At 42.9% G+C, this 25,371-nt stretch overlaps 1 protein-coding gene across 1 annotated transcript; it reads left to right on the top strand.

Moving 5' to 3' along the window:
- The first annotated feature begins 26 nt into the window (after positions 1-26).
- Positions 27-19,675, top strand: C8A (complement C8 alpha chain). The gene is made up of 11 exons (XM_027879062.1): positions 27-276; positions 2,389-2,485; positions 3,462-3,606; positions 4,741-4,885; positions 6,473-6,662; positions 7,942-8,142; positions 9,445-9,685; positions 14,503-14,631; positions 15,315-15,472; positions 17,542-17,764; positions 19,432-19,675. Exons 1-11 carry the CDS (start codon positions 158-160, stop codon positions 19,581-19,583), a joined length of 1,800 nt encoding a protein of 599 aa, XP_027734863.1. The 5' UTR covers positions 27-157; the 3' UTR covers positions 19,584-19,675.
- Positions 19,676-25,371: the final 5,696 nt, after the last annotated feature.

Raw genomic sequence — 25,371 nt, 5'->3', positions numbered from 1 at the left:
ATGTGTCCTGATTCTTTGTGATTTGATCTGTGCTGTTGTCAATGATTTACCTCAGTGTTTTGGAGTCTGATGAGCTCTATGCTTCTTCCAGCAGTCCTGAAACTTAAAGCTCTTGTTTGCAGCTGATCTATAGCGAACATTTACATACAGGAAAACAATGTGGTGGAGTCAGTGTCAGCTCTCTCTTTTGATCCTGTCTATATGCCCCCTGGTTTTAATGGCACGCCAGGCCACAGCAACAGCATGCAAGGAGCCTGAGGCATTGCCTACCCAGAGGTAAGTCTGTTCCCTCTCCAACTTTACATATAGAAATTACCAGCATGTCAGTCAGCCCATCAATTTTGTCCTGACTTGAGGCATGTGCACACCATGCTCTCTGTAAACAGCTACCAGGAAAAAAAAAAAATTGGCGGTTGTCCAAAGCCCAAGCTCAGGATCATAATTCCTTCTTGAAGGAACTGTTTGCACAGTGGTTTTTCTTTTACTGATGACTATTAAGCCTTCCTAAACTTCCTTACTGAAATTACCATATTGGGTTTGGGCACTTCAAATGAATTCTCTTTACGGGATGATTTATGAGTTAATATTTTTCATATTCTTTTTCATTATAATTACTTTACATTTGACAATGCGAAGTTAACAAGTGCATGTGAATAACCCAATTTTCAACCCAAGCCAGATCCTCACACCTCAATTTTTTTCTGTGAACAATATTATTAACCTATTTGAGTGTCACTTGGGCTTTGAAGGAAAGGAATAAACAAGTTACTTTTTTTCTAAAGCTATAGTGTCATGATAGGAGAATGGTTGGATTTTTTTTTTCTACAGCTATTAATTTCAAGCTTATTGTAAAGGCAAATATGATTTAGAAGGATCAAAAAAAGGTATCAGTGATAATTGGAACATGGAGACAAGGAGAAGGCAGAAAGGAAAAAAACTGTGGTAGTGATACACTTAATTATGAAGGCTTATTCCGATAATCCCTTTTGAAAATGAACAAAGGCAAGATTTTTGATGTTTGATGAACTTATCAAACAAGGCAGAATAATGAAGAGGTAAATGTAAAATCCAATCGAAGGTGAGCCAATTAAGTACTTTGAGAAATGCTGAAGGATACAGCCCACAAATCCTCCTGTCAGAGCAAGAAAGCATCAATACATACGTGTCCTCCAGCTCCATTTGTCTGCAGGTTCCTGTTGATTTCCTGGAGACACGGTGGGTTTTTATCTCGCACAATGATCTACATCCACAGACTCCCTTGCCGAGCTGTTGTGGCTTTCATATAGTAAGTCTCTCTTCTACAGCCTCTGATGAATCCCCAATGTGCTCCATACCTCTGCTAATTATCGGTATTCCTCTTTGGACTGCAGTTTTGTAAGTAAAACAGACTGCTCATTAGTTAGTCACCAAAATAAGACTACTAATAATGATATTTTGACTTGGAATAACTCCTTAAAATGCTTTGAAAGCTATAGCAAACACAGAGTTGTATTAGCACGCCACAGATTGCTCCTCAAGACAAAGAAATCATACAAATAAAGGTTGTAGGAATTAGGACAGAAACAGAGATTGTAATGACTGGGCTGGGAGGAAAGAGAAGTATTTTTTTGCTGTTGTATAGTGATATTCAATGTATGTGCAGAGTCTGATCCAAGGGCCACGAAGATACAGTACCTTTTTCTGCCTTTGTACTCCTCCTTTTGTTATTTTCTTCTTCTCAGAATTTCTGTATTCTGTTTTAGAAATAGTCAACGAACAAATTTTTTTGTCAACATCCTTTGCATATTGTTTTCTCAGGGCTGTTGGTGTAGCCATTTCCACCACTCCAAAAGCCCATGGGAAACAGACCCTGATTTCATACTTAGCAGGAAAACTACTGACCATGAGTTCACACTGGTGTAAAAAAAGTGAAATCAATAGATATCAAAACATGCCCAAGGTGATAAACTTCCCTACTCCTGGAGATTGTGATGTGCTTCTGAATAGAAAGGCAAAAAATAATCTTTTCTTTAAAACCTGTCTCTTCATGACATCCCTTCTGTTTACTCTGTGTGTTTGCTCTTATATATATATTATGTACATACATTTAACTATAATTTTAAATCCACCTATTGGAAAGGGCTAGGATCTCTTGGGAAAGCAGGAAATCCAAGACAAAATCCTCAAACACTGCACCTGTGGCCCCTGATCAATGCTGGTGGTAAATACCTGGATGAGACAACTCAGGTTGTAATACAGTCACCTCTGCTAAGGGATGCTTCCCACTTCCTACAGCATAGGTTCCTGGTGGAAAAACACACAGAGAGACCATTTTCCCTCTTCTAGCCTCCAGCCCCCCTTAAAACACAACTTCAAAGACCTTACACGGCGCTCTCTCTTCCTCCTTAGACGAAGCAGCAGAGATGTTAATTCTCCAGCTCCTGTTGACTGTCAGCTGAGCCAGTGGTCAGGATGGACTGATTGCTTTCCTTGCCAAGAGAAAAAAGTAAGGATCCACTGTAATGTATTCATTTATCTTCAGATGTGTCTGTGATAAGGATGTACACACATTAATTATATATATTATACATATTCATCATTCCAAAGCATCCAGTAAACCCATCCAAATATGATGGAGATGCTCCTCTACTTGAGAGGTTCTTACTTACCCTGGTGTAAACTGGGGAATAAATTTGAGGCAGCAGAACAGGAAAAGGAAAACCAAGGCAAACAGTGGAAGAATCAGGCCAGAATACTTGCTCAAGACTTTCTTCCCTTTCTATCTCAGATTTAATTAAGTATCCCCTGATTCTCAATGCAAATATTCCAATGAAAAGAAATTAGAAGCAGTCTTCATTCATCTGCTCCAGTTCTCAATTTTTATATCATTTCACGTCACCATAATTTTAGAATTTATTTTAAAATACCTGATATAATTTTGCTTTCCACTGAGTTTATGTTATCCCTGTTTTTTTCATTCCTGTGGTTATAATCAGTAAATTATTTGGCTCTTCTCCCTTTCCCTTTTCTTTTTTTTTTTATCCTTCCTAGTTTAAAGAGCAGCAATTCTCATTAATAATCCATTAGAAATGTTGCAGGATCAGTGCTGTAATTAGTGTCTGTGTCCATCTAACAGAGACTGTTACATTCCAGGAGAAAGCATGTGTAACTGGAAAAATGCCATATTATTTCCAAGGTATAAAACAGACAAGAGATATTTCAAAAACATTCCTTCCAGCCTCCTCTAAATCTCCACCTATCAACTTCAGGCAAATCTGAGGTCCCACCTCTCTGCTGACTCTCCCTCTCCATTTACCACATATAAAGTCTTTGGGCCATATTAAAAAAAAAAAAAAAAAAAAAAAAAAAAAAGGAAAAGGAATGTAGATAAAAATGATAGTTTGACAGTTTTGGTTGCTTTATAGCCCATGGAGGTGATGTCTGTGGGTGATACAAGTGGTTGTCTCTGTTGTGTGGCGTAGTACCGGTACCGGAGGCTGGTGCAGCCAGCGAGGTTTGCAGGGAGGAGATGTGCTGGGTACCTCTGGGATGAGAAAAGTTGTCGTGCTGAGACCACGTGTACTGAAGCCCCCAGCTGTGGGAAGGACTTTCGGTGCAAGGAAACAGGTGAGTGAACCGGGCACAAACCCCTGCCAAAGAGGTTTTGTTCCTAGTTGGGCAGCCCCGGGGTGATATCAATCCCCTGCCAACCGGGCGGCAGGACAGTGAACTAATGCTAGGGGAAGCAGGAAATTTACCATCTTTGGTTCCCCCCACACACACACACTTTTACAGAAATGCATCCATGTTACACTCAGATTTAGATAGAAAGAAGGCTGTGTGACATGAAAAATGTTAATTTTTCAGTGGAACAAAGAGAGTAGAAATACTCTGCTCCAACTGCTGTACTACACACTCACATTCCCCTCCCCGGGCACAACGCTTCCTCAACACACCGCTTTCTCCCCCGCTAGAGACAGAGTTCAATCATCAATCCAACTAGCAATCTGTTGGGGTGATTTATTTATTTTTAGCCATCCTCAGCTCTGAGGATTGGGATATAATACGGCTGTTCTCTGAAAGTTTGACTAGCCTTGACAGATTTTTGTTTCTACACAAATGGCTGAAACTTCCATCTTGAGCATTTAATGAAAATTCTATTAAAATTTAGAACCACACATTAGCTCTGCAACCAGCTCATCAGCTGGAGCAAGTCATTGTCCCTCCACTGGGGCAAGTGCAGCAGTGCCAGATGCCTTCTGCCATGATTGTCATGTCAAGGCTTTCTCCTCACTCCCAGAGGCAAAAGCTCTTCCAAGTTGCCCTTCCTACAAACACCCATTCTTGCACTCTGTTGCAATAAACTCCCCAAATACCTCCTACAATGGGAAGGGGCAAAATTGCACTTTATTAAGATAGAGTTGACTTCCTTAAGCCAAGTGGAGAAGCTACTCCTATAGCAACTTTCCAAGAGCATAATTTTAGATAATAAAGTCAGGACAGTGAGGTGCCCTCACCTTGATTCCCACCCCATGGGAGTGGCCAGTTTGAACTCAGAGCTGTGCTCACTTGGGTTGCAAAGGGAAAACTTCTGCAACAAGCTTGGAAAAGCAGGTTCCCACTGGAAGAGCTCTGTGTTTAACACCCAGCATGGCTTCTTGCGGCCCTGAAATAGGGGTGAAAAAGAGCCCAATCGGTGCAAGCTGCCAGCAAGCATTTCAGAAGGGCAGATAAGCCATCACCTGCATCTGTGCACTTTAGGTCGCTGTATTAAACGTCATCTTCTGTGCAATGGAGATACAGACTGCAGAGATGGGTCTGATGAGGAGAACTGTGAGGTTGAAGATATTGAAAGCCCTTGTAAAGAGCTGCTCCCAATCCCAGGGTCTATAAAAGCAGTCCAAGGGTGAGTAATTAATCAATAGCTGCTACTCTCACAATTAAAACCAGATCCTTATATTGCTCTTCCTTAGTAATAGCAGTGATTCATGAACTGATAGGGTGCTGTACAAAACTCAGAAGAGAGGTGCTGTCCCATGCAACCAGGGGTAGCAATAAGGGAGGCAGGAGGGTTCATCCCAGCTTTTCTTTCAAATCCTCTCTCGGATTTACTATCTGACCTTGGCCTCTCCCAGCCACACTGCACTTGTGATGCCCTCTTTTTACTCCTGTAAAAATATAGCCCAGTTATCTTCCATCTTTTTCCAGTTGATAAAAGTAATATATTAAAGCAAACAGCAGACTTTGGAAATGCAACATCCTGGTCGCATTCATCCTTAAGGAGATTTAACTCCAGGATTTAGGACTTTGGAGCACAGATTCAAGGCATGAAGACTGAGTACACATGAGTACATGCAGATTAATTACTCCTATCTAAGAAAAAATATTTCCTTACTTCAAATTTTGATTGGGTAATATGCACAAAAGAGAAATCCAGTACAACTTGACAGGCAAACTTTGCATTGTGACAATCCTGTTGTGAATCTTGTGTTTTAACCAAGATACTGCTTAGTTTCACTTGGAGAACGTGTCCCTGCCCATGGAAGGGGGGTTGGAATGAGACAATCTTTAAGGTCCCTTCCAACAATAGAATCCATTCTAAGATTCTATGAATATGGACTAAAGTATGAGATTGAAGCCAGCCATTAGATAACCTTACCGTTAGCTCGATCCAATGCTCTCTGGAGTCCATGAGATAAATGTCTCTCTGGCCCAGGGCCTGGGAGAGTCCATCAAAAGTTTTTCAAGACATGTTTCTCTGTGAAAATTAATATACATTTAGTTCTGCTCTCTGTTGTGTTTCTCCTGTAGAACATAAAAAACCAATGGGGTTTACTATCTTAGTCTTAAAAGGTGAAGAGAAATGTTGCTGTCTAGTTTGAATAACACTTTCATTTCAGGCTATGGAATTACAGGGAATTCTAAGTAATGCGAGGGATTTCAGAGGGCAGCAGATGTGAGGGCTGGAGAGAGGGAAGAAGGAGGAATAAGGAAATAATAAGTGAGAGACTTGGCAAAGCACAAGCTGACTGCATGTCTAGGGAGGGTGTTAACTGCCCTGAGAAATGGGACCATTATTAAAACGAAAGAGATGAAATTAAGATAGAAAATAATTTTGTGAAATGCCAGGAAGCACTTTGTGGCAGTGAGATACACTAGGCTCAAGGGGAACCTTGGAGGACTTCCAGGACTTTGGGACTTCCATAACTGTACGTGCTGGGAGGGGCTGAAAAACTAAACTGATTTCTTCCCTTTCTAGCGTATCCAAATTAATGTCTTGGAAATAAAATGGTTGTTTATCTGTAATGTCTGTTAGCTTTGGGAAGGAGAGACCAACAAGATAGCAAACCTAAACCGATTTTAAGTTCTATTCAAATTCCTCAGGAAACTTGAGGCTAGATAACCTGTAGTGTCAGGAGAACCTGTGACAGAGACTGTTGGGGAAATAAAACAGGAGCAGTGGATAACTTTCTGAATGCTACTTCTTTCCAAGATACAATATCCTAACACAGGAAGAGAGCCAGTTTGTGTACGATCCTGAGTTTTTTGGAGGCCAGTGTGAGTATGTCTACAATGGAGAGTGGCGGGAGCTGAAATACGATGCTGCCTGTGAACGTCTGTACTATGGAGACGACGAGAAGTATTTCCGCAAACCTTACAACTTCCACGTGTACCAATTCCTAGTAAGTGCTTTGAGTGGTCAAATTTAGCAGTGATTTCCTAGCAAAAAGCCAAACTTCCTACAGTTATCAGATACATTTTATCATTCATTATAGGTTGTCTTTCAAGTTACCTTTCCCCAGCTGTCCCTGAGAAAACAGGCAATCGATGATATAAATGCTGTTTTATGGCATATCAAGGAACTAACTTGCTTTATCACCCAGGCATTGCTACTGCTTACTCTGGCCTAGTCAGAACCAAGAGAAATGGGTTTTCTCTAAATTCTGCTATTAACGAGCTGTAGAGCTTGCACAAGCCACTTGCCTCTCTAGGGATGAAGTTGGCCATGTGTAATACTGTAACGATGCTGCTGGTTCAATCTTTGAAAGTATTTTAAGTCTATGGCATGGCTAAAAGACACATAAATGCAAATTCTGAGTGAGACAGGGATCCTGAAACCTATCACCGTGTATCGCAATACCTATAGACCATGAGGTCACATCTGATGTTGGAGATTGATCTTAGTAGAGCAGGAGTTCCACCTGGGTCTCCCACATCAAAAGTGGGTGCCGTGGTCACACTGTTAAATATCCATCATGCCTTTTGACATGAATGAATGAAAATACATTATTCTTTGGAAATTACGTCCACAGACGCAATGCAAGTAGCTTTCATGTTCTCCCACCAGGCAGAGTCCCCTGTGCCCCTTAGTCCCCAGTTTGAACACTGGGGCTGGCTTTTTACAGAGCTGGCAAACAGCACAGCCCAGATTCAGCAAGGCTGCTCAATTCCACCCACCAGCAAAGTAAAGCTGTCAAGGAAAGGTCACTCCTCTAAAACAATGTTTGTTTTCTGGTCTTGCCACCATAAACGGCTGTTGAATTTTTTTCCTATATAAATTCATCCAGAAGCAGGCTGGGGAGGAAAAAAAAATAAAAAAATCAGTCCAAATCATTAGGATTTGGCAGAGCTGTAAGGAACTGGAAGAAGGGTTTTATAATGGGAAGTATCATGCTATCTTAATAGGTAACATTACCAGTTCTGGCTTTGAGTAGCTAAACGCAAACCTCTTCCCTGCTTGGAGATGGATGAAGCAAAATGCCTGGCTTTATCCACATTTCTCACATATTTCCAAATGAAATGGCATGTGACTTAATTCCTTATTCCATATTCACTGAAGTCAATGCCAGTGCTGTCAGGAGCATCACGGGCTTCAAGCAGAGGCACTATCAGCTCCTTGAAGAAATAAACATTAAAAAGGAAGAGAAGTACCTGAAAAAATGTCTGCTCTTTTCATTTTAGGCTCACGCTGATTCTGGATTCTCTTTTGAGTCTTACGATGATTCAAAGGATCTGCTTAATGCCCTTAAAACTGATAGCTCTGGAGGAATAGGCTTTACCATTGGAATTGGGCCTGCAAGTCCACAGATACTGGTAAACCTGGGCTTTGCTTTATCAGGTGGCAGAGGAACCCTGAAGAATTTCACAGAATACACTGCAAAGGTAAAAAATCCCAACCAAATCAGTGATACATATGCTCCAGTCATATCTTCCGTGTATCACATGGTCTGGCTGTAACTTATGTCAGTTTATTCTCTCAATTGCGTTTTTTAACACAGTAATTGTACCTTAATTTGTTCATGTAATTGCAAATGTATGATCGTTAGTAATCCTGTTTGCTGTTCTTCGTACGTTTTAGCAAACAAGGAGTGGGAATAAAATTGAATTACGAAGTGCCACAACACATGTCATCTCACCCCATCCTGTTTCATGGCTACATTAAGCACATAAATAAAAAAATACTTCAAAGTGACAATGAGGGAGGAGGAAATATCAAGATGCTGATCCAAACAATAGTCCTCAGGGAATGGTCTCCAGTAGCAAATATGTCTTGTTCAAATTAATACAAGCTGCCTTATGATGGGGAAATATGTTACTTTTTATGGGAGGTTAAAATACCAAGCTAAAAAAATAGTACCTGGTAATAGGGTGTACTTCTCACAGCAGGCTTACATCATGGACTAGCTGTGATGACCTCTTTCCAGTCTAATAACATGAGTGCTGGTATTTCCCACATTTACTGTGCCCCATCTCCACTTCTCTTGTGGCTGCTGACAGAAAACAATAAAGAAGAATTACTTTGATGGTGTTATGAGTTAAAATGCCCTTAAAAGCTGTTTGAAATGAGCACCATTATAGTATTTACTGTGCCCTTGTCCAGACTCGCACAATGTTTGCAGCTAAATGATGATCAGTTATTGGAGGAATCATTTAAAGGGCTGTTCTGGTTGCACTAGAGCCTTGTCTGAGGCAATGGCTAATCTAGAGGTGGAGTTGTGGATCTACTGGTATATACAGGAGATCCTCCCCTGTCAGCATCTTCCTGGGCAGGGTAATTCCCCATGGCTGGGCTGGGCTGGGCTTGCCTTGACCCTTGTCCTGCATCACTGGTTGGGGCTGAGAAAAAAGCAAAAGGGAATAAACACTGTGGAAAGGAAACCAGAAAAAGAAATAGCAGAAATGAAGAATGGATGAAAACCAAGTTAAGCCTTACTCTGATTTTATTCACATATCATTAAAAAACTTCACAGCATCCAACATCACAGCTTTGCCCTCCACCTCCACAGCACATAAGAAAGAGACTCTGAAAAATGAATTATCATTAATTTAAAAGAGAGCTTGTTTTCATGCCTTCAATATACACTGACAGTCAGAGACTCAGGCTTTCCTCTGCAAGCCTAAAGACTCAAAATTTATTTTTTTAAAATGAATGTTGACTGCAGCTTCTCTTTTCTTTACCTGCAGAACCTTTCATTCGTTAGAGCTGTGACAAAGGTGCAGACAGCCCGTTTCAAGATGAGAAGGGATAACATTGTTTTGCATGAAGATCTACTGCTCTCCCTGAAGGAGCTTCCAGACACCTACAACTATGGCATGTATGCCAAATTCATCAATGACTATGGCACCCATTTCATGACATCTGGCACTATGGGAGGCATCTTTGAGTACATCCTCGTCATTAATAAGGAGCAAATGCGAAGAAAAGGTTAGAAAATGAGAAGCTATTCTCTGTTTATGACTTTCTGCTCTAAACTAGCTCTTTCCAAGCTCGTGACCACAGAATGGATCTCCACAGCCATCTCCTCCCTGGACCTTGGGAGGGTGGGTGCTCATCAGCACCTCTTTGCTGAGCTGTCTGGTCCATCCCAGCATGATAGACACATCAAGCCCAAAGATGCAAAGGGCGGACGATGCAGGGGTATCCACACATTCACAAGATTGATGCACTACTGGCCACATGGCAGGGGATTAGCTTGAGTGTCACAAAATGTGCTTCCCAGTCTAATTTCAGAAGTATCTGGGTTAGGTTTTGGTAGTTTAAGAAGGAACCTGAGCATTATCTTCTCCATTTTTTTCTGTGTCACTTGCTAATCTTCTCCTATTTCTTATAGTCTTTGTTCTGGCCATTCTTATGAATGCTCAAGGTTTGCAAACTCATCCAAAGTACAGCAAGCTGGCCCACTCACTTTTTAGCCTGTTCATAGTAAAGGTGCAATTTTCTGTAAATGGAAATAGCACACTGAACTTGGCAATACCTCTGCCACTTCATTCTGTTTAGTGTCACGTCTGAAGACTAACAGACCTCTGTTAGCTCCAGTTCTCAACAAATTAGAGTGTATGAGGCTGGAGAGCCACACCTCTAAATCTGAATTAGATAAAATACCCACTACAGATATCTAGAGTGCAAGAATAGCCATTACTGGTGAGCCAAAGCATAACATTTTTCCTCATCAAAAATCTAAAATGCAAAATAATAATATGGTACTTTAGTACACTAACCAACTTTTGTAAAGGTGTCAACAATGCAATAGATCACACTTCCCCTAAGGATCATCACTCCACTCTGCAGACGGTACTCCAGGTAACTGCCTTCGTAACTCCATGCTGGACATTTATGCAGAATGGAATTGTGGTCTTGGACAACATGTGCAAATTGCTGCAGTTGGTGCAAATTGCTGTAATCCATTAATTCCAATAATTTCCATGGTTCTGCCCCAAATTCTGCCTCTGGTCTGAAATGGTTTGGTACCAGCAGCACTAGGATAGACTATGCACTCCATATTGAGTGTTAACCATGCCAATTTTTCTACAAGAAGTCACCGATTCAGAGAATTTTCATCAAGTTCCCAAACCTCTAATGTTTGGAAATGTGATACTTCTTCAAATCATTTCTTCACTTTGAAGAGTGAGTGATATAGAAGTGAACAAGGTCTTGGCAAGCAAGTCTTAAGGAAGCAGGCTGCCAATTTCAAAGGAAGAATGAATCAAAAGCATGTAGAGGGAGGCTATTATTTTGCTTTATCTTGTGCTTGCTGTGTATATAAGGGGGAGATTTACTGCTACGAGATGCTTTATCTTAGGAAAGAAGGATGTTGAAGTTCAGCAGAAGACAAAAATGTGCCCCAGTAGGAATGTAATTTTCATTCTAATGCAGCACCACTGTGTAATTTTCATCTAATCCAGGCTGTGCTAGAGAGTCCACATTTACCAAGTCAGCATAGCTCTATGTCATATGACGCTGACCCAGAAGGACCCACCTGCAAGTGTCTGATATGCCACGGTCTAAAAGCATTTAGTAAAAAATCCCTGATTTTTCTAATGTTGATTACAGCCATGCTTGAAGGCTGTGTTTGTAAGAGGATTATGCTCCTTCCCTGAGGAATGGTCAGGATCAGGATATAAGTGCTCAAATCTTAAAATTAGAGCTTCATAAGATGAGTGTGAAGCTCTGCAGATGCCTGGAGATGTATCGCTGAGTCCCCACAGGGCTGAGCAACATTGCACCTGCTTTAGAACAACCACTGCATCCTGAGAACAACCACTACCCACCAACCCCATGAAGCTGTGTGTTAAATGCTCTGCAAGAGGGAATATTCCTTTTTTCATAGACCAGCAACTAAAACACATGCCCAGGAAAATAACCCCTTTGCTGAATACTCCTTAAATGAGAGGCAACTTAGGTGGTCACTGAGCATTTAGCTCAGCATACCCATGAGCTGGACTTTAAGCATTTAGGCAACCTGAACTTTGAAAATTAAATCACCTTCTCTGTTTAGATACTCGGGAACAGACCACAACTCACTGCAGAGCTCAGGACTGCAGTTTTGCTGCCAGACCCATTTCTAGCTTTCAGGCTGTAAGGGCTTATATGGATGTGGTCATGAGTGAAATAAATACATATGTCAGAAGGAGTCCCTTGTTGCTCTGCCGTCAATATTTTTCATTACTTGTTTTTAAAATAGATTGTTATGGTTCTATTATTTAGCAGAAAACAGTATAATGTGTTCACACATTACAAGAACATTTATGGGAGAAACATTATGCACAGAGTAAATTAGAAAGAGTCTTCATATATTCTGATTAATTCAAAATGCAGCAGTAAATCTTATCACTCAAGCACATTTAACTATCGCAAATTATATCATATAAAAAACCCTATCAGGACTCCCCCCTCAAGTGCCAATATTTACTATGACCACCCTTTTGCAATGATAACCACTTTTCATTTATCAAGACCTGATCTTGCTGCAACCAATAGCAAATTGTATTGACAGACCCTCGCTGAACATAATTACTCAATGGGAGCCATGGCAAATCAATTAATCAGGGTGTTCCTCAAGTTTAATTTTATGGCACTCCAACACCAATATAAGCAATCACTCACATTGCTGTGGGTGAATGAACTTTACCCACTGTGTTTACAACTGTTGAACAGTTTAGTACAAGTAATTGAGTGCTACACATTCAATCTTTCTCAAGGGCCCAGTTTTGCAATGGGATGCAATTCCCACTGAAGTCTTGAGAATGCTTTAGCTACCACCAGTTTGAATCTGGGACTTGTAGCTTCTTTCTTAGGATGCTGAGCACCTCTGCCAGTTGGGACCCAGCAAGCCAAGGAGCAGATCTGTGCCCCACATGGCTCCAGTGAGCCTCTCCTGTAGGGTGTGCAGAAGGGAACAAGTTTGCAGGTGACAACAAGCCGACTGCCATGGTTGACATGCCCAAAGGACAGGATATCATCCAGAGGGACCTGAACAAGCTTGAGAAGTGGGCCCATGGGAATCTCATAGGTTTAATAAGGCCAAGTGCAGGGTCCTGCTATCAACACAGAGTAGGGGTGAACTGATTGAGAGCAGCCCTGCCAAGAAGGACTCAGGGGTGCTCATGGATGAGAGGCTGGAGGCAGGACACGAGCAAGCAATGTGTGCTCACAGACTAGAAAGCCAGTGGTGTCTCGGGCTGCATCAAAAGCAGGGTGGGCAGCAGGTTGAGGGAGGGGATTCTGCCCCTCAAGTGCTGTGCCCAGCTCTGGGGTTCCCAGCACAGGAAAGACATGGAACTGTTGGAGTGAGTCCAGAGGAGGCCAACAAAGATGACTAGAGGGATGGAGCACCTCTCCAATGAGGAAAGCCTGAGAGAATTTGGGTCATTCAGTCTGGAGAAGAGAAGGCTTCAGGTGTCCTAACTGTGGCCTTCAAACACTTAAAAGGGGCCTATAAGAAAGATGAGGACAAACTTTTTATCAGGGCTTGTGGTGGTCGGACAAGGAATGATAGTTTTAAACCAAGAGAAGGTCAATTCAGATTAGAGAAGAAATTTTTTTACAATGCGAGTGGTGAGGCACTGGCACAAGTTGCCCAGAGAGGTAGTGTGATAGTTAAACATGCTCCAGTGGTAAGATTTACTGCTGCATTTTGAATTAATCAGAATATATTAAGACTCTTTCTAATTTACTCTGTGCATACCTCCTCCCTGGAAACATCCAAGGTCAGGTTGGATGAGGCTCTGAGCAACCTGCTCTAGTTGAATTTGTCCCTGCTCAGTGCAGGGAATGTCAATCTTTAAAGGTCCCTTCCACCTCAAACCATTCCATGATTCTATGAAACCAGAGCTATGGGTTTTTTACCAGTATTTTAAACACAAGCAAGACAAGACACTGCTCCCCAGTGCTGGGGTGAGGCAGTTCATCAGACAGCACTCCAGACTGGGACTCAGATGGAGATTCCATCTTCAGATCATTAAGTCACAATGCACAAACCCCACTGACCTCTTCCCTTTTAATACCATGGTACTGATCACCAGGCTGCTTTGTAAAACACTTTAAGGTCCTTTGACAAAAAGAGCAATATAAAAGTTACCTATTGCTTACAATACTCATAGAAATGAATGGACTTTTAACTACTGGAGAGGAGAGACTTATATTTGCAGTACACTGAAGTGCTTACATAAAACCAGGCTGTATGAGATATGCGCATTGCTTACCTTGGTGAAACCATCTCATTAGTTCCCTTCTCTCCTCTGCAGTCACTTCATGGGTCTCTAGTTACATATTTTCTTGATGTATATAGCAGTGCTGGTAGCAGCAGCCCAGCACAAGAAGGCTGTAGCAGTTCTAAGCACAGAAACCTTTTTCAAGTCACTACTTAAGATGCTACTTAAGCCACTAACAGGTGGGCAGGAAAATTAGTGAAGATCTATTGATTTCAGCTGCTGGTCCCAGCTTTACCCTACCTGTAAAAAAATAATGGTTTGGCTTAAAATATATAGATCAAACAAGGACATACATCCCAAAGCCTTGTGTTAAGATATTTACTTCTAATATTTTCTAAGAAACGACTTTTATAAAAGATTCTGTCTTCTTCACTGTCCTCCGCCCAGAATAGCTCTTGACTTTGAAATACAGGCCCTAAAAATAACTGAATATTTTCTTCAATAATAGAAGAAAGAAAACAAGTAGGAAAATGAACATCCTTCCACTCAGCATGAGTCATTGAATTTACCTGTTTCCTTTCTGTTTTGCAGCTGTCAGAGGGGAGGAGATCGAGGCCTGTATTCGCCTGTCACTTGGCCTTACAGTCAGTGCGCATCACCTGACTGTGGATCCATCTGTGTCATACTCTAAATGCCGAACAGACGGATTTATGAAAACTGGTATGATATAACAGCAGGTGTCTGTTAAGGCATCTCATGTCACTTCTTCTGGTCACTTGGGCATGGAGATTCAAGCAGGGTCACACAAGGAATGAAGAAGTGAGCTTTGGTGCCATCTCCCAGACATGGTGGGACCACAGCAACTTTGGGTCCAGGTCTCCAGGAGTACTGGTTGCTCTTTAAAGAGCAGGAATGAATGTAACAATACCTGGATTAGAAGCACAAGTAAATAGAGGCAGTGGGGTGGCTGGAAGGCTGCAGTCCCTACAGCAATGACAGACTGGGCATGCATGGCAAAAGCAACATGGCAACTAGTAAAAAATTCAAAATTGACTACAAAAAGTACTCAAAGGGGGTAGGAAATCCCAGATTTGTACATTACTTAATGAGATGTAGACAGTGTGATCTATTGCCCATGTCCTAACTAGAAACCAAGGCTGGAGGTGTGCAGGCTCTTCAGGTCTTAGCAGCTTAAAGCATTTGGGATGCTCAACTTGTCACCGACCACTTCATGATAAGGTGTCAGGGCTCACCCCACAAGCAGGGAACACCGAGCTCCCATCGATTCCAGGAGGCAGCTCACTGATAGCCCCCTGCACAATTGATCTCACCTTCATTAAGCAGCTGCTACTGCATGTGTGGAAACAGTAACTAAATAATATGTGTGTAATTCAACTTTTCAGATGGTAAGAGCCACGATGCAGTTGTGGAAGATATTATTGAACGGATTAAAGGGGGAGATACCACTTACACTGGAGGGCTCTTAAACAGTTGGGAAGGCAATATATATCGTCACTGGGGAAGGTCATTAAAATATAATCCTGCTGTTATTGATTTTGAGGTAAGACCTTTCTGCAGTTGAAGAAACTCTGCCACTATAAGGAATGAAAGTGTAGTCGAGCAGATCATTTTGTATTTTTATTGTGATCCCATCACAGAACAAGATTAAATGTAATGGGCCACTGATCTGGTAACCTCTTATTCATTTCACAATGGGGAGTACATCTCCCACGGACCGCATCCGCAGGGAGATGGACAAGGAGCTTAATGCTGGATTAGTGCCGAGTTAAGTTTTTGATGTGTTCCTAAACAGCTTCACAATGAATTGTGCTTGCATTCATCCCAATTATTCTCCCTGATGCTGCCCACCCTCCCATATAAGCAGATGACTTGCAGGGGGCTGGGGAAGGTGTTTTGAACACCCTCCAGCAAAGGCTCTGCATAGACAGACCCCCCCTCAGGAGTCTTTAGAGTAGGGGACTCCTGGCTGCTTTCTCAGGGGGGTTCTGTCTTTCTCCACACTCCAGAAAGAGAGTCTGTGGCCACAAAAATCATCAAAGCTCTACTCTCCCTTTTGTTTCACTGGATGCCCCATAAAATGGAAAGATCACTGAAGCATCTAATATAGTTTTTGAGAAGGGGAGATGGGTGCAAGCAGAGGGGATGGAAAGAGAGAGGGAGCAGCAACCCTACAAACAAATACTCAAGGGTCAGAGATGGCAGAGGCATGAGGAGGTGGCCACAACTCCTCAGCTGTGGTCAGCAGTGCCACATGTATCCCAAGATGCCAAGATCACTGGTCTGCTCCAGGAGAGTGGCTGTGGGGTGTGGGGGAAGGACCTCCATCGTGGCAGGGACATGCAGCCGCTTCTATCCCTCTTGTCTTCATTTGAAAGCTCTGACAGAGAGTGGGAGAAGGGAAAATGGATCTGGGAATTATCTGTGTTATTGACAGGGCAAGAAGGACTGTGCAAGCCTTCCTGGGCAGCACCCTGATGGCAGAAAGCTCTGATAGCATAGAAGCACTTTCAGGTCCAGCTGTAGGTTATTCACCTTTCTGCACAAGTTCCCATCAATCCTGGGCAAAATTTATTGCAATTTTCCAGTAAACCATGCACTGACCTCTCTGTTGGCTGTTCCAGAGCTGAGCAGTCACTCTGCAACCGGAGTGGCTGATAAGAGCTCGTGTCCACTTCAGCAGCTCTTATCTGCAGCTCCCTCAGTTTGTTAAACAGCCTTGTGCAAATTTGCGTAAGAGCTCTTCCCAATGCCCAGCTGATCCTGATCCTCTCCACAAATCACTCTCACTGTGCCTTGTGCAATGAGATGACGCCCAGCTCTTCTTTAGGAATGGTTCCCACCAATTCCTGGCCTAGACAGGCAGTGTTTGCACAGATGCACGGATGGACAAATATAAATAAGTGTCCTCAGACAGTCCTGAGCTTTTAGCTTTAATATTCATTTGAATATTACTAGTCAGTTGGGCAAGTTACAATTACAGCTGCCCAAACTGGATTGTTTTTGCTGGTATACAAGAACTGGATTTTGCTACTGGAAATATGATGAGCAAGTTATATTCTTAAAGCTGTAGATTACAGTATTATTTCACTACATCATGACAGTATATTTCACTACACCAAAGGGCAAAAAATGCATAGGCAATATTCTTCATTCTCAGCATCTACTGGATATTTCACAATCTGGCCACTGTAAGTGGTAGGCTGGCAATAAATTTTGATGAGTCCCTCTGTCCAAAGCTCTTACCAAAACATTTTCTTCAAAAAGGCAAAAAGCATGCAAGAATCTCAGGGATTGTGACAGCACTAAGAAATCAGTCAAAAAATGGGCTTACTGGGGTGTTTTAATTTATCATTTGAATCGCTACTAAAACTCCAAAGCATGTCCAGAGAAGCCAATCCCACACAAACCTCTAAGATGAGGAAGGTTTTGGAACGGTGGTTTCTCACTGGGGCCCATCAGTCGCAGCAACGCATTTGCATGATGTACATGCAGCTGTCAAGAAAGACAAATGAGTTTTTCCCGAGTTCTGAGTTTATCCAGCAATGTCACAGCATCTCAGTGATGCCCAGCTGAAATTGTTTCCATGCCATCCATCTCCATCCTATGCAGCTGCAGCCCATCCACGAAATTCTCCGCAGAAGCAACCTTGGTGACATGGAAACCAAGTGGCAAAACCTGAAACGGGCTCTGGATGAATATTTGTTGGAGTTCAACCCCTGCCGCTGCGGGCCGTGCCATAACAACGGAGAGCCCTTTTTGGTGGGGGACACCTGCTCCTGCCAGTGTCACCAGGACTCCAGCGGCCCTGCCTGTGAGAACACTAAGCGCCGAGGTAAGACCCCGCTGTGCACCCGAAACAGGGGAGGGCGAGAAGCAGCCAAGGGACTGGGTTTTCCTCTCCACGGGTTGGATGTTAGGAAAAGGTTCTTCACCCAAAGGGTGGTTGGTCACTGGAAAAGGCTCCCCAGAGAAGCGGTCACAGCACCAAGCCTGAGTTCAAAAAGCATTTGGATGATACTCTCAGGCACATGGTGTGACTCCTGGCAATGGCCCTGTGTGAGGCTAAGAGCTGGACTTGATGATCCTTGTGGGTCCCTTCCAGCTCAGCATAATGATTCTATGAACCAACAGCTTTTTGCATCCACACATCAATCCAGCCTTCACTTCTGTATTGCTTTCGTTGCTGAGCTATCCGGAGCAGTCCTGCAAGAGACTGAAATTAGCAGCTCAGGACAAGGGGGGAATGGCTTCAAACTGACAGAGGGCAGGTTTAGATTAGATATAAGGAAGACATTACTGTGAGGGTGGTGAGGCCCTGGCACAGGTTGCCCAGAGAAGCTGTGGCTGCCCCATCCCTGGAAGTGTTGGATGGGCCTTTGAGCAACCTGGTCTAGTTGAAGGTGTCTCTAACCATGGCAGGGGGACTGGAAGGAGATAATTTTTAAGGTCCCTTCCAACCCAAACTATTCTGTGATTTTATGATTACTATAAATAAAGTGGTGGAAATAAGGGTCTGTTTAATAGCTGGAGATTTACCAAATTGTTGCTGAGCTGGGGTGGCATCACCCTGGTAAAGCCCAGCTGCCCTCATTGCCCATCAAGGAGTGAGCTCTGCCTGTGTTGCTCAATAGACACAGCTCATTACTGTAAACAAGACCATCACCTGGTCCTTGCTGACTGCCATGTCCCATTCTCAGGCCGGTGATCCTCTAGAGGGCTTGTGGCATCCCACTAAGGATGTCTGCTACAAGGGTGAGAGCACAAACCTCAAATTTTTAGTTCCAGAACTCATTAAAGACCATAGTCAGTTTTTTTAAAGCACAACATTTCAGCAGATGGAAAACCCAGCTTTCCACCCAGCACTAAGAGCACACACATCCATTTGTGCTGTCTGGATTAATAAAGTACCCAAGCCAGGCATGAAGGCCAGATGAGTAAATAAAAAATGACAGTAAATGACAGCCATCAAGCATTCCCATCATTCAGGAGCGCCGCCATAATCCATAGTATCGACCACTCCTGACAACTCAGTCTGTACTGTGATGGAAAAGCCTTGAAATGACCCATCTCCAAAAGGATGGGCAAACTTTTCACAACACCTCCACAACATTAGGGGACTATTGCCTTGGTCAGAGGTGACAAAGTTAGTGCAGAGGGAGATGTCAGGTACCCTTTGGGAAGGGAGAGCCAGGGCACAGCCTTTCAAATAAGCAGAGAAGAAAAAGAAACAGCTGTTGGTGTTTGAGGTGATTCATCTCCCCTGGCTTCAAAGGGCCTTTATCTCAACAGCCATCCGTGTGCTGGGTGTGGCTGGGATGGAGCAGGGAGTCCATAACCAGAAGGGTTACAGCCAGAGCTGAAATCCCAAAGTGCTGCTGGCATTCCACTCCATCTCCTTCCCCTGCTCTCACTCAAGGCAGGCGGCTGTAGGTGGCACTTCAGAACTAAATACTTCTTTTTTCTTGTTTGTTTTTCCCTTTCTTTTCAATGTGTTTGCAGATGGTGCGATGGATGGGCACTGGAGCTGCTGGTCAGGCTGGTCCCCGTGCCAGGCAGGCACGTCGCGGCGCAGCCGTCAGTGCACCAACCCAGCCCCACAGAATGGTGGGCAGCCCTGCCCTGGGAAGCCCCTGCAGACCAGAGCCTGCTGAAGACCCACAGGTACCCAGGGCAGAGTGGTTTGGAGTCTGTGCTGGGCTATAAATACTCAAGGCATGCAATGGAATTACCCTGAGCAGCACAGCTGTAGTACAGATGGTGGAAAATTCCCACAGGTGGCATTGCTGCTAGATGAGTGTGGGGCTACAACATGCCATGAAATAAATTTACCACAAGTGTTTACATAAGTAAGCTTGACTCTCAGAAAGTTTATGTATTTGCCTTTGCAAAACACAAAAAGAAGCTCATGATCCTTACAGTTTTATGCAGCTGATATTGACATATGTACCATGGAAATTTTGTAAGCTGGCACTGTCAGATTTTTAAGTCCAGCATATTGGCCAGGGCTGCATTTGCAGCAAAGCCATATGCTGCTCTGTGTGGAGAAGGCTTAAGCCTAAAGATGCCAAAACATCATTGCAAAATGTAAACCCAAACTGACAAAGAATTTAAAATAAATAAATAAAGTAATAAATGGAGGGGCTCAAACACAACCATTCTGCAGAGGATGTTCACACATAAGCAAAGACTCTTCCTCTGTAAGATCAGTGATGAATTGACTATTAGCACTCAAGCATTTTATCTCCCAGGCACCCAGAGCCTGAGAAGATGCTAACGGGCTCCTTGATTTAAGGAGCTTTTTTGAATGTGAGACGTAAATCTCAGCACAAGAATGCACACAGTATTGAACTGTGCCCAGAGACCACGGCAAGAGCCCGCAGCTCCCTCTTCTTAATGAACTGCCACAAAAAACTGGGATGGGTGGAAGGCGAATTGTACTTCATTTTACTGAGCTTTTCATTACAAGGGAAGAAAGGGAAAAAAGAGCCCTGAGAAGGAATCAGGCCTTATGAACAACCAGAGCACCAAAACCTCAAAGCGCAAAGCAGCCCTTCTATATACATATGAATGGAAAGAAGGAGTAGAAAGGAATCATGGTTTAGTGAAAGAAATTGCTCAGGTATAGCTCTGGTGCTTGGAAATGCTTGTTTTTCAACAGCGTGTCAGTGGGGATTTATAGGCTGACGCTCAGCTGATGTAAATCAGTGTTGTTCCTTCACCACAGCTGATTTATGGTACCTGAAGATCTGGCCTTATATTTTCTTTTGTGGGCATGTTTGCCAAAGGACAATTTTCCACCACTTCTCATTTGCTTGTAAATTAAACTATAGGCTGAAAACAGCAACACGTTGTCTTGAATCCTTAGATGTACTCATTCTGTGAAAAATCCCTTCGATGAATAGCAAAACTGTGGCCTTTTAGCCAACTTTGCTTTTCCCAGTGAAGGTGATATTTATCCAGAGAGGAATTTGCTCCCAAGGGCCCGATGTCTTCTATGTTAGGAAAATGCAGCAGCATGAAGCACCCACAAAACAGTGGGATTTAAACATCTCAGAGGAATAGGAACATAGGATCTCAACGGGTTTTCCCATCAGTGGTTTGATCAATGCTGTTTGGCATTGGGCTGCCAGGTTATGTGGAAACATGAGTCAGGTCTCTTACACCAAGGATCAGTTTGGCTTAGAGGTGATTCTTACCTTTATACCGACTGCTTAGAATCACAGAATAGTTTGGGTTGGAAGGGAGGCTTTTAAAGGTCATCTAGTCCAACCCCTCTTCCATAAGCAGGGACACCTTCAACTAGATCAGGTTGCTCAGAGTTGGCCTTGGATGTTTCCAGGGATGGGGCATCCACCACCTCTCTGGGTAACCTGTGCCAGTGTTTCACCACCCTCGTTTTCACCACCCTCACTGTAAAAAAGTTCTTCCTTATATTTAAGTCTGAATCACTCCTCTTTTAGTTTAAAACCATTAGTTTATGTAGAACCATGAGACAGGGCTCTTACACCAAGGACCAGTTTGGCTCTTAGGTAGTTCTTACATTTACACTGACTTCTTAGGACTCGGGAAAACGCCTGCAAATAAATGAGTATAAAGTCACCTTAGACAGAATGCCAAGTATGCTTCTTTTGTGACCAGAGGCAAGAAATTAATGAACAGAAAGACCTGATGCCTTGGAGGCTGGGGAGGGATGGGGCCTGCAGGAAGGGAACCTCCATCCTCAGCTTTTAGAGTTGTTTCTAGGATAGATCACAGGCTGGAGAACCTCAAAAAAGAATAAATCCAAGTGATTAAAGAAACTGCATATAAAATGCCACTATGAAACACATACAAATAAGAGCAGAAAAAGCTATGTTTTACCTGCAGTTGTTCATTCTCATGACTCACCTCACAACCCAAGGCACTGAAATACAAACCCAAGGGCTTCCTTTAAACACCAAAGGCAGGTGGGTAGTGCCCCTCTCCTCCAACTCCAGCCCTCCACTACCCCCAGGGCTCAAATATTGGCATGCTAAAATTCAGGAGCAGCAAAGCTGAAGTTAAAAGAAAGGAAGAAGCTGCCTGTAAGGTCTGGGGAAAAAAAAAGAAAGAAAGAAAGAAAGAGAAAAGATTATGAGCAATTACACATTTACAATGGCAGTTGAAGAAGCTAATATATCTCCTGCTGAAGTGGGCAGCATGAGAGTTGTGCAAGATGAGATAAGCAGCAGAAATGTATGTTTCTTAGTTAAACTAAAAGCTTAGAGGATACAATAAAACACTGCATTTCCACCCGGATTTTAATGAATGGATTTTCCCCTTTTGCACACTGACATACAGTTGATATAGTTATTTATCCTATATATTTCTCGCAGCATATTTCCCAGGAGACCTTGTTTATCTCGCTCATAAGTACATGATGGATGTATGGCGCTTTGGATAAATGGTATCACAATCAGATATTTTTATGGATATAGGCAAACTGGGTTATTAACAAAGGAAGGGCAGAGAGGAACCAGCACGCAAAAGAAAATGATTGATGACAATACACCTGAGGTTGCAAGGTGCAGGCTCCAGATAACCAGCTAACAGAAGAGGAGATAAGGGCAGTGCTTGAAACAGAGCTGTTTTCTACCTCGGGGTCAATGTCACGTCGACTGCCCCAATGCCTGCGTCCCTCTGAGCCTGTGATTTTAGAGCAGGCAAAAATTCCTCAGCAGAAGCAGCTCAAAAATTATTGCTTTTCTTTTTATACAGTGGAATGCACAGGCACAGGAAGATACAAAACATTTAATCCTATGCCAAAAACCTGAAACAAAAGATATTCCAGATTCTGGCAAGTTTGGGAAGGGACTGGTACTTGTGGTGCTGCTCTATCATGCCCAACACAGTGGTAATCATGGTGCTGCATTAAAAATAAGTAAAAATATATGTACATAATGATAATAATTACTGTATTAATCTCTAGTTTTGTTGATTTACAGAAGCAGGGTGGTATTAAAATGGTATATAAAAGGACAATTCATCTGCAGGCATAATTTGACCTGAAATCAGGCAGTTGTGTTGGGTGCTTACTGAGTTCTTCAGCTATCAGAATGAAACTAAGAAATTCTGGGGACTGTTAACACCTTTGTATGGACTTTCTGAGTTGCTTTCCACTAAATCTCTCGATGTGGGAGAGAACCTCGGGACGAACAACTATATCCACAAGAAACATGAGGATGGTAAACTGATTTAGCAATGCTATGGCTACCAAAGGGTTTGCAAGTCCCCAGTTGGAGTGTGGACCACATTCCAGCCTCACAGGTAAACACAAAATGTGTACATGATATGACACAACAGGGAGCAAGGGAATCTAGGCTGGAAAGCAGTAGGGTTTACCCACACCTGATGGAGATGTTTAGAGTAGCAAGAGTCAAGTTGGTTTTGTCCTGGGAAAGCTGGATGTGACAACTACAACTTACCTGAAATACCCTTTTGGGAGTTTCCAAAGCCATGTTGCCTGGATCCAGCCACATCACAGCAGCAATGTCTTCAGGCAGGGAGATGCAAAAGAATACAGCTTCTTCATGTTTACCCTTTTTTTTTTTCTCAAGCAAACTGCTTGTGAAAATATAATATAGAACATAGTAGAGCCCACTGAGACAAGTATCTAACCAGAGAAATGGGCTAGAGCAGCACAACTAGCACTGAACACACAGACAGCCTGCCTTCCTGAGTTCTCACACGTGGGTTATTAATCTAAACTTACACAGAAAGTGGAAGTTAGAAACACCAGTAAAAGATAGCACCAAAATTTAATGCGAACCAAAATGAAACGATAAAAGCTTCAGCATAGTATTTTTTATTACCCTCCAGGTTATAATAAATCATTAGTTAGTTGAATCAAAGCACAGTATCACAAGGACAAGATAAAGTTATGTCCTTTATGGGAGGCTTCTAAGCCCGCAGGCTGCATATTCAACCACTGTTGAACTCATACTTCAGTTAGACTACCTTGCTGATCTTGACGACTGTCAAATCTCTCCTTTCTCCAAAAAAAAAAAACCCAAATATACAAACCCAGGCACTGCCACTTCAAAACCTCTGGGCTTTTCTGATTTGGGAAGAAGAGTTTCAATTCTGGTTGCTACACTTGGCTCTGCTTGCCACAGCCATGGATAGAGACACCACCACTTTGTGTTTAATGAGCTTGATGATCAGGGAAGGTGGTTAAACTTACAAAACCTACTCGAATCATATGAGAAATTTCCTCTGTCAGATTACATCGATCATTCTCAAGAAGGGCAGGCAATGACACTGCAGTAACTGTCCTCACAGGTACCCATGAACCATGCTCAGGGTCCTCAGCTGCAGAGCTTCTGCAATGTCCCTTCAAAAACCTGGAGGAATGTCATCCTTCACACAAGCAGTGACCTCTTTGACCGTGACCCAAAATAATCTCTTGGCAATTTTCTATCACACAAAAGATATCACAGTTACACAGTGGAAAAGGGAAATGTTTTGGGTTGGCAGCTACATTATGAAGCCCATAATGAGTACAGAGCCTCTTCTTTTACATATGCAATGTGCTCTGCCTTTCTTAAAGCTGTCACAGAAACCTTGTCAATAAGTGTGGAGGCGGCATGAGGGCTACAACTAAATGCATGTTCCATTGTTCAGATGTCAGAGAGCCTGAGCTGTTCTTACAGGAATTACATTTAGACAACGTCAGTCTGAAGGGGGAGAAACTGGCAATACCAACCCACCATCACCAGCATTGCTAAAAACCCTCAGAAGAGTGTTTGACCTTGCAGATGTTAGAAGACTCATAACACTTAAGAAGAACTTTGCACTGGTGGAATTGCTTTTTGGAGCAAAGCTATTGCTGGTTATTTTACAGCAGGCGCAGCCAAACGTCTCTGCAAAAATCATTAACCACCAACAAAGCTGTAGGAGGCAAGTCCCTGGAATGATCCAGGCTCAGGTTGGTCATGAAGTGGTGCACAGTATTCTAAGTTCTTCTGCATTGTGATGCACAGCTCCAGGGACAGTAATAAAGGGCAATCCATGCACTTTGGCTCTTCTCATTGGCAAACTCTCTTCAAGTCAGATGTCCTACATTAGCTATCCATCAGCAGACTAGCAGCGCAGCTACTGAAATACAGACTTTGATGGGATCAAACTGATTAAACAGAGCCTGCCTGGGGCAGAGGCAGCTACTATGTGCAGAACACCTCAGCAAATGTACAAACAATTTTTCCAAAAAGTTCCATTTATCCCAGAGAAGTTGCAGCTGCCCCATCTCTGGAAGTGGTCAAGGCTAGGTTGGATGGGGCTTGGAGCAACCTGGTCTAGTGGAAGGTGTCCCTGCCCATGGCAGGGACATTGGAACGTTGGAATGAGAATGATCTTTAAGGTCCCTTCCAACCCAAACCATTCTGTGACTGTATGATTATGCTGGTGGCTCATCCTGCTCCA

The sequence above is a fragment of the Empidonax traillii genome, unplaced genomic scaffold, assembly GCF_003031625.1.
Source record: "Empidonax traillii isolate 1590-97213 ecotype Southwest subspecies unplaced genomic scaffold, ASM303162v1 scaffold50:size1795014, whole genome shotgun sequence".
Classification (NCBI taxonomy): Eukaryota; Metazoa; Chordata; class Aves; order Passeriformes; family Tyrannidae; genus Empidonax; species Empidonax traillii.
This window is presented reverse-complemented; position numbering and strand designations above follow the sequence as displayed.